Raw genomic sequence first — 9,559 nt, forward strand, 5'->3', positions numbered from 1 at the left:
GAAGCATCAGGTGTAAAGTGCGTAGAGGTGAAAGGTCGGGTTTCCCGGCATGCACCATGACACATTGTACCTTTGACCTCTAAAGTACGCGCGCCGCGTTTGCATCTTTGCAGTTGGTGTGTGACATGGAATTTGAACACCTGTCCTGCCTCGTTGGAAAAGACTCAAGGGTAGCAACATGGGAATTGTATCGGAGCTTCGATGTTCCGCCATTCTGTTGGTTTTCCTCTGTTTCTTGATCGAAAACAGAAGCGACGCAGAGAGAGTTTTGCTTGTACCCCCGCCGTTAGGTGACAGCCACTGGATAACCCTGGCCAAAATCGGCCGTGCTTTGTTGGACAGAGGTCATGTGGTCACTGTGGTTGTTTCAGAGGGCATGGCGGCAAAACAACGGGCAGAGTGGCCCGACTTTCAATTCGAGACGTTCCAAGACCGAGGAACTCACGCAAGGCTGAAGGCACTGCAAGACAACGCTTTTTCTGCGGCCGGGAAATTATCTCGCCATGAAGAGAGAGGCGTATTTTTCGCTATGTTCGGAGAGTTGAGAGAACACTGTGTCCTGCTTCTGGGTGACCGTACCCTGCTGGCCCGGCTGAGGGCGTCCCCGTACAGCGTCGTTATTTCAGACCCGATCTTTCCGTGCGGCGCTATCCTCTCAGCCTACATAGACTTCCGGGTTCCCCACATCAGCGTTATGCGTGGGGATCCTTTGTTTCTTGACGAAAAGGCTACAGGTGTGCCGCTCCCTCCGTCGTACGTGCCGTTTTTGGCTACCGACTTTACCGATGACATGACCTTTGCACAGCGACTTAAGAACGCGGTCTTGTATACTGTCATACCTGTGATAGCAAGCCGAGAGGCGAGTAGGCTCTATGACGAACTGGTCCGTAAGTTTGTCGGCGAGGAAGAAACTATCCAGAGCGTCACGTCACGTACGGACCTGTGGTTTTATCAAACCGACTATCTGCTGCAGGATTATCCTCGTCCCAGCATGCCCAACATGGTTCAGGTTGGGGGACTGAATGTCCGTGCGGCCGCACCACTTACAGAGGCGAGTTCTTACACTAATATCCAAACAGATCAGATCTTAAGGTGGCCGCGAAGACAGTGCTACTATTAAATTGGCCAAAGAGTCATGACATTATCCATTTGTCACTGTATCCAATGCTTATTGGACACTGTCTGGCAACTGGAACCAAGTTGAGCTTAGCTCTCTTTGCAGCTACCTAAAGATCTGCTTGGAGATTATTCTTGCACTAGTCCGTGTACTAGCCCGTGTTTACACAAGATCTCTGTCGGAGGTTAATGACCCCCACCCCAAGGTTTAGTCAGGCTAGTACATGTACCCGCCGACCGCGGATATCGAATATGAAATGTTGGTGATTAAGATTCACAAATGGTGATCTATCTTTTCCCAGGACATGGAGGCGTTTGTCCAGCGTTCCGGAGACGATGGAATGATTGTCGTCAGTTTTGGGTCCGTGGTCAAGACGATGCCGGAAGATAAGAGAGAAATCTTCGCGGCAGCCTTCGCCCGACTCCGGCAGAAGGTGGTGTGGCGTTACGTGGGGGAGAAGCCGGCCGGGCTGGGCAAGAACACCAAACTGCTGGCTTGGCTACCTCAGAACGACCTACTCGGTAAGATGAAGACAGATAAAACACGGGGATGTAGAAAAATTGAAGTAATGATGATAAAATATAGCAGTGATCTAAGATATAATTGGATCACCTAAGAGATATAAAACACAAGCACCAAGCATTCATGGGATACGGTCCTGTTAATCTCCAAGTAGGACCGTCAGTGGCTGCAGACAATGCATGTATCAAAATGGCCAGGCAGTACCCATTTGCCATCCGAGGCCGGTTGAGGACTCTCTCTCCAGATGGCCAGTACGTTCTAACCGTAACGCTTTTGCCGCCAGACATCTGCTTGGACATTACGGTTCTGTGTCTTTGTGTTTTTCATTTGGGGGTTCCTACATGTGTATCTATATTTTCCTGACGATTTGCTAAATGAATCACTTGTTCCATTTGTTGTAGCCCACCCAAAGACCCGAACCTTCGTCACCCACGCCGGGTCGAACGGGCTGTACGAGGCCCTGCACCACGGCGTGCCCGTGGTCTGCCTGCCGCTGTTCGGGGACCAGCCCGCCAACGCCGCCCGGGTGGTGGCCAGGGGGCTGGGGGTGACGCTGGATTTCAGCACGGTCACCGCCGACCAGCTGTACCAGGCCATTCTTGACGTTCTTACCAACAACAGGTATAACGTACAGAAGATCTAGAGTTTGAGTTAAAATCTGACGACTTCATAGCTTTGCATTTGTGTGCGTATCTATCTATCTATCTACATCTACCTATATTTGTCTATCTTTCTATATCTATCTATCAGTTTAATAATATACGATATGTGTGTGTATGTGTGTGCGTGTGTGTGTGAGTGTGTGTGTACATGTGTGCGCGCGCGTGTGTATGTGTGTGTGTGTGTGTGTACATGTGTGTGTGTGTGTGTGTGTGTGTGTGTGTGTGTACGTACGCGTGTGTACGCGTGTGTGAAGACAGAGAGAGACTTGCTCCTTCTTATATGGTATACCCTTCTCAGCTACCGTGAGACGGCTGCCCGCCTGTCCCGTCTGCACCGTGACCAGCCCCAGTCACCCATGGAGCGGGCCGTCTGGTGGATAGAACACGTCATCCAACACGGCCGGCTGCCCCATCTCCGCGCACGCGCCGCGGAGCTGCCGTGGTACCAGTACTACCTGCTGGACGTGGCTGCGTTCCTGCTGTCCGTCTGTTCAGCTGTCCTGGGGACCGTGTGGTACGGCTGTTCGCTCGTCTGTAGGAAGTGTTGCACCGCTAGAGGTGGCGGAAAGCTGAAGTCTCAGTAGACACCTCTGACATTTTGTAAATAAAACCATGAATAGGATGATTTAATAGACAAGAGGTCACTCAGTATACACAAATAAAGAGATGTAGTGTGACCCAGGGCACACGCAAATAGTTAAGATTTGAAATAAACTTTAAGATAAATGTGTTTTAAAGTGCTTGTTTCCATTGGAAACATCATTTGCTGGTCCTTCGTAAGCATAAGCCATCGAACTACAACCTACTTGCACCGACAACACAGCTGTGCAGCTTAAGTCGTTGTGCTCTTTATCTGTCAATATTATAGCTCATGTTGCGCGGGTTTTTGGTCAGATAAACTATTACCAAAGGTATGTGCATTTGCATGGAACATAGGTCGGAATTAGGACCCCTCGCGTTAAGGGTAATCAACAATATGAAAAAGACAGAGTTTACATCATTTAAAGTCCCAACAAATCTATATACTTTATATACAATTATTATAAGATTGAGAGCAATTCCTATGACGCTGGACAGGTGATCAAATTCCATGTTGAAGTTGAAGTATCAAGTGTAAAGTGCGTAGAGGTCAAGTTTCCCGGCATGCACAAAGACACATTGTACTTTGATCTCTAATCGGTACACGCGCTTTGCAGCTGACATGGACTTTGAACACCTGTCCTGCCTTGTTGGGATAGATTCAAGGGTAGCGACATGGGAATGGTATCGGAGCTTCGTAGTTCCGCCATTCTGTTGGCTTTCTTGTGTTTCCTGATCGAAAACAGAAGCGGCGCAGAGAAGGTTCTGCTTGTACCTCCGCCGTTAGGCGACAGCCACTGGATAACCCTGGCTAAAATCGGCCGTGCTTTGGTGGAAAGAGGTCATGTGGTCACTGTGGTTGTTTCAGGGGACATGGCTGCAAAGCAGCGGACAGAGTGGCCCGACTTTCAGTTCGAGACGTTCCAGGACCGAGGGACCCACGCAAAACTGAAGGCACTGCAAGACAACGCTTACTCTGTGGCCGGGAAACTGCCTCCCTCTAAAGAGAGAAGCGTATTTTTCGCTGCGTTCGGAGAGTTAAGAGAACTCTGTGCCCTGCTTCTGGGCGACAGTACCCTGCTTGCCCGGCTGAGGGCTTCCCAGTTCAGAGTTGTTATATCTGACCCCATTTTTCCCTGCGGCGCTATCCTCTCAGCCCAAATAGACTCCCGGGTTCCCCACATCAGCGTTATGCGTGGGGATCCTTTGTTCCTTGACGTTAAGGCTACAGGTGTGCCGATCCCTCCGTCGTACGTACCATTTTTGGGGACCGACTTTACCGATGACATGACCTTTGCACAGCGACTTAAGAACGCGGTCTTGTATACTGTCATACCTGTGATAGCACACCGTGATGCGAGCAGCCTCTATGACGAACTGGTCCGTAAGTTTGTCGGCGAGAAAGAAACTATTCAGAGCGTCACGTCACGTACGGACCTGTGGTTTTATCGAACCGATTATCTTCTGCTCGATGTTCCTCGTCCCAGCATGCCCAACATGATTCAGGTTGGGGGACTGAATGTCCGTGTGGCCGCCCCACTTACAGAGGTGAGTTCTTACACTACTAGTAATCTCCAAGCAGATCTTTAATAGGGTGGCCGCGAAGACAGTATTGAATTGGCTAAACAGTAATGACAGTATCCAATGGATACCATTTGTCGCTGTATCCAACAACGCTTTTAATATTGGACACTGTCTGGCAACTGGATACTGCCTAGCCAATTTGAGCCTTGCTCTCTTTGCAGCTACTTAAAGATCTGCTTGGAGATTATTCTTACACTAGTCCATCACATTTGGTGATTGTACCTTTTCCAGAACATGGAGGCGTTTGTCCAGCGTTCCGGAGACGATGGAGTGATTGTCGTCAGTTTCGGGTCCATGGTCAAGACGATGCCGGAAGATAAGAAAGAAATCTTCGCGGCAGCCTTCGCCCGACTCCGGCAGAAGGTGTTCTGGCGTTACGTGGGAGAGAAGCCCGCCGGGCTGGGCAAGAGCACCAAGCTGCTGGGTTGGCTACCTCAGAACGACCTGCTGGGTAAGATTTAAAGAGACAAAACATGGGGAAGTAGAAAAATGGAAGTAATGATCATAAAATATAGGAGTAATACTAGTATAAGATATAATTGGATCACCTAAAAGATATAAAACAAGTACAACAAACATTCATGGGGTACGGTTCTGTTATTCTCCAAGTAGATCTTTCGGTGGCTGCAGAGACAATACACGTACTATCAAAAATGGCCACCCGAGGCCGGTTGAGGACTCCCTCTCTCTCTAGATGGCCAGTACGTTCTAACCGTAACGCTTTTGCCGCCAGACATCTGCTTGGAAATTACGGTTCTGTGTCTTCGTGTTTTTCATTTGGGTTTACCTACATGTGAATTTATATTCTACATCTTACAGATAATTTGCTAAATGTCTCTTGACTTGCTCGGTATTTGTTGTAGCCCATCCAAAGACCCGAGCCTTCGTCACCCACGCCGGGTCGAACGGGCTGTACGAGGCCCTGCACCACGGCGTGCCCGTGGTCTGCCTGCCGCTGTTCGGGGACCAGCCCGCCAACGCCGCCCGGGTGGTGGCCAGGGGGCTGGGGGTGACGCTGGACTTCAGCACGGTCACCGCCGACCAGCTGTACCAGGCCATTCTTGACGTTCTTACCAACAACAGGTACAAAAGATCTAGAGTTTGAGTTAAAATCTGACGACCGTGAAGTTCATATCTTTGCATTTGTGTGCGTATCTTTCTATCTATCTATATCTATCTATATTTGTCTATCTTTCTATATCTATCAGTTTAATGATATATACGATATGTGTGTGTGTTCATGAGTATGTGTGTGCGTGTGTGTGTGTACATGTGTGCGCGCACGCGTGTATGTGTGTGTATGTGTGTGTGTGTGTGTGTGTGTGTGTGTGTGTGTGTGTGTGCGTATGTGTGTGTTTGTGTGTGTGTGTGTGTGTAGGCGTGTGTGAAGACAGAGAGAGACTTGCTTCTTATATGGTATACCCTTCTCAGCTACCGTGAGACGGCTGCCCGCCTGTCCCGTCTGCACCGTGACCAGCCCCAGTCACCCATGGAGCGGGCCGTCTGGTGGATAGAACACGTCATCCAACACGGCCGGCTGCCCCATCTCCGCGCACGCGCCGTGGAGCTGCCGTGGTACCAGTACTACCTGCTGGACGTGGCCGCGTTCCTGCTGTCCGTCTGTTCAGCTGTCCTGGGGACCGTGTGGTGCGGCTGTTCGCTCGTCTGTAGGAAGTGTTGCGCCACTAAAGGTGGCGGCAAGCTGAAGTCTCAGTAGACACCAAGATACAAAGTACCTCTGACATTATGCAAATAAAACTATGGATAAGATGAAATGTTAGACGTGAGGTCACCCAGTATACACGACAAATAAAGAGATGTAGTGTGGCCCAGGGCATACGCAAAGAGTTGAGATTTGAAATGAAGATAAATGTGTTTTAAAGTGCTTGTTTCCATTGGAAACATCATTTGCTGGTCACGAGAGAAGTCTGAGGGGTACTAAAAGGGTAACAGCTTAGTTGCATGCAGCCTAGCTAGGTGTCGCTGTCGGTCGGTCTTCAAAGAGCATGACTGCGCAAATCGGCCTGCAGGCCGCTTTTCATTGAGGTCACGAGAGAAGCCTGAGGGGTAATAAAAGGGTAACAGCTTTATTGTATGCAGCCTAGCTAGGTGTCGCTGTCAGTCGGTCAGTCTCAAAAGAGTATGACTTAAACTGCGCAAATCGGCCTGCAGGTCGCTTTTCACTGAGGTCATGAGAGAAGCCTGAGGGATTAAAGGGTAATCAACAATATCAAAAAGACAAAGTTTACATCATTTTTAAAAAGTCCTAATAAATCTATACACTTTTTATACAAGTATTACAAGATTGAGAGCAATTCCTAGGACGCTGGACAGGAGATCAAATTTCCTGTTGAAGAATCAGGTGTAAAGTGCGTAGAGGTGAAAGGTCGGGTTTCCCGGCATGCACCATGACACATTGTACCTTTGACCTCTAATGTACGCGCGCTTTGCATCTTTGCAGTTGGTGTGTGACATGGAATTTGAACACCTGTCCTGCCTCGTTGGGATAGACTCAAGGGTAGCGACATGGGAATTGCATCGGAGCTTCGTAGTTCCGCCATTCTGTTGGCTTTCTTGTGTTTCCTGATCGAAAACAGAAGCGGCGCAGAGAAGGTTCTGCTTGTACCTCCGCCGTTAGGCGACAGCCACTGGATAACCCTGGCCAAAATCGGCCGTGCTTTGTTGGACAGAGGTCATGTGGTCACTGTGGTTGTTTCTGGGGACATGGCGGAAAAACAGCGGACAGAGTGGCCCGACTTTCAGTTTGAGACGTTCCAAGACCGAGGGACCCACGCAAAGCTGAGGGCACTGCAAGACAACGCTTACTCTTCGGCCGGGAAACTGCCTCCCTCTAAAGAGAAAGGCGTATTATTCGCTGCGTTCAGAGAGTTAAGAGAACACTGTGTCCTGCTTCTGGGCGACAGTACCCTGATTGCCCGGCTGAGGGCTTCCCAGTTCAGTGTCGTTATTTCCGACCCAATCTTTCCTTGCGGCGCTATCCTCTCAGCCCACATAGACTTGCGGGTTCCCCACATCAGCGTTATGCGTGGGGATCCTTTGTTCCTTGACGTAAAGGCTACAGGTGTGCCGCTCCCTCCGTCGTACGTGCCGTTTTTGGCTACCGTCTTTACCGATAACATGACCTTTGCACAGCGGCTTCAAAACGCGGTCTTGTATACTGTCATACCTGTGATAGCACGACGGGAGGCGAGTAGCCTCTATGACGAACTGGTCCGTAAGTTTGTCGACGAGGAAGAAACTATCCAGAGCGTCACGTCACGTACGGACCTGTGGTTTTATCAAACCGATTATCTGCTGCTGGATTATCCTCGTCCCACCATGCCCAACATGGTTCAGGTTGGGGGGCTGAATGTCCGTGCGGCCGCACCACTTACAGAGGTGAGTTCTTACACTAATATCCAAACAGATCAGATCTTAAGGTGGCCGCGAAGACAGTGCTACTATTAAATTGGCCAAAGAGTCATGACATTATCCATTTGTCACTGTATTCAATGCTTATTGGACACTGTCTGGCAACTGGATACTGCCTAGCCAATTTGAGCTTAGCTCTCTTTGCAGTTACAGACAGATATGCTTGGAGATTATTCTTGCACTAGTCCATGTACTAGCCCGTGTTTACACAAGCTCTCGGTCGGAGGTTAATGACCCGAGTCACCCCAAGGTTTAGTCAAACTAGTACATGTACCCGCCGACCGCGGATATCGAATACGAAATGTTGGTGATTAAGATTCACAAATGGTGATCTATCTTTTTCCAGGACATGGAGGCGTTTGTCCAGCGTTCCGGAGACGATGGAGTGATTGTCGTCAGTTTTGGGTCCGTGGTCAAGACGATGCCGGAAGATAAGAGAGAAATCTTCGCGTCGGCCTTCGCCCGACTCCGGCAGAAGGTGTTGTGGCGTTACGTGGGAGAGAAGCCGGCCGGGCTGGGCAAGAACACCAAGCTGCTGAGTTGGCTACCTCAGAACGACCTACTCGGTAAGATGAAGACAGATAAAACACGGGAAGTAGAAAAATGGAAGTAATGATCATAAAATATAGGAGTAATGTCAGATATACTTGGATCACCTAAAACAAGAACACCAAGCATTCGTGGGGTACGGTTCTGTTATTCTCCAAGTAGATCTTTCGGTGGCTGCAGAGACAATACACGTACTATCAAAAATGGCCAGGCAGTACCCATTTGCCACCCGAGGCCGGTTGAGGACTCCCTCTCTCTCTAGATGGCCAGTACGTTCTAACCGTAACGCTTTTCCCGCCAGACATCTGCTTGGAAATTACGGTTCTGTGTCTTCGTGTTTTTCATTTAGGTTTACCTACATGTGAATTTATATTCTACATCTTACAGATAATTTGCTAAATGTCTCTTGACTTGCTCGGTATTTGTTGTAGCCCATCCAAAGACCCGAGCCTTCGTCACCCACGCCGGGTCGAACGGGCTGTACGAGGCCCTGCACCACGGCGTGCCCGTGGTCTGTCTGCCGCTGTTCGGGGACCAGCCCGCCAACGCCGCCCGGGTGGTGGCCAGGGGGCTGGGGGTGACGCTGGACTTCAGCACGGTCACCGCCGATCAGCTGTTCCAGGCCATTCTTGACGTTCTTACCAACAACAGGTATAACGTACAAAAGATCTAGAGTTTGAGTTAAAATCTGACGACTTCATAGCTTTGCATTTGTGTGCGTATCCATCTATCTATCTATATTTGTCTATCTTTCTATATCTATCTATCAGTTTAATAATATACGATGTGTGTGTGTGTTCATGAGTATGTGTGTATGTGTGTGTGTGTGTGTGTATGTATGTGTGTGTACATGTGCGTGTGTGTGTGTGTACATGTGTGCGCGCCCGCGTGTATGTGTGTGTACATGTGTGTGTGTGCGCGTGTGTACATGTGTGTGTGTGTGTACATGTGTGTGTGTGTGTGTGCGTGTGTGTGTGTGTGTGTGTGTGTGTGTGTGTGTGTGAAGAGAGAGAGACTTGTTCCTTCTTATATGGCATATCCTTCTCAGCTACCGTGAGACGGCCGCCCGCCTGTCCCGTCTGCACCGTGACCAGCCCCAGTCACCCATGGAGCG

The 9,559-nt window shown here is 49.5% G+C and overlaps 2 protein-coding genes and 1 pseudogene across 2 annotated transcripts in view; all 3 read left to right on the plus strand.

The window, feature by feature from the left end:
• The first annotated feature begins 90 nt into the window (after positions 1-90).
• Positions 91-2,753, plus strand: LOC109482229 (annotated as a pseudogene).
• Positions 2,754-3,520: 767 nt separating this feature from the next.
• On the plus strand, positions 3,521-6,199 carry LOC109482417 (UDP-glucuronosyltransferase 1-2-like). Its single transcript, XM_019785130.1, has 4 exons — positions 3,521-4,428; positions 4,696-4,915; positions 5,328-5,547; positions 5,896-6,199. Exons 1-4 carry the CDS (start codon positions 3,556-3,558, stop codon positions 6,179-6,181), a joined length of 1,599 nt encoding a protein of 532 aa, XP_019640689.1. The 5' UTR covers positions 3,521-3,555; the 3' UTR covers positions 6,182-6,199.
• Positions 6,200-6,901: 702 nt separating this feature from the next.
• Positions 6,902-9,559, plus strand: part of LOC109482231 (UDP-glucuronosyltransferase 2C1-like) — a 4,160-nt gene continuing 1,502 nt past the window's right edge. Inside the window, exons 1-4 of the mRNA XM_019784923.1 lie at positions 6,902-7,863; positions 8,243-8,462; positions 8,877-9,096; positions 9,494-9,556. Coding sequence (XP_019640482.1) covers positions 6,991-7,863; positions 8,243-8,462; positions 8,877-9,096; positions 9,494-9,556 — 1,376 coding nt within the window. The 5' untranslated portion in view covers positions 6,902-6,990. The remainder of the gene's footprint in view (positions 7,864-8,242; positions 8,463-8,876; positions 9,097-9,493; positions 9,557-9,559) is intronic.

This window comes from Branchiostoma belcheri, unplaced genomic scaffold (genome assembly GCF_001625305.1).
Source record: "Branchiostoma belcheri isolate BF01 breed outbred unplaced genomic scaffold, Haploidv18h27 scaffold6, whole genome shotgun sequence".
Taxonomy (NCBI): Eukaryota; Metazoa; Chordata; class Leptocardii; order Amphioxiformes; family Branchiostomatidae; genus Branchiostoma; species Branchiostoma belcheri.

Coding starts and splice junctions, on each gene's coding strand:
- LOC109482417 (XM_019785130.1), top strand. CDS start 3,556: ATGGGAATGGTATCGGAGCTTCGTAGTTCCGCCATTCTGTTGGCTTTC. Junction 4,429..4,695: donor TGGCCGCCCCACTTACAGAG/GTGAGTTCTTAC, acceptor TACCTTTTCCAG/AACATGGAGGCGTTTGTCCA. Junction 4,916..5,327: donor ACCTCAGAACGACCTGCTGG/GTAAGATTTAAA, acceptor TATTTGTTGTAG/CCCATCCAAAGACCCGAGCC.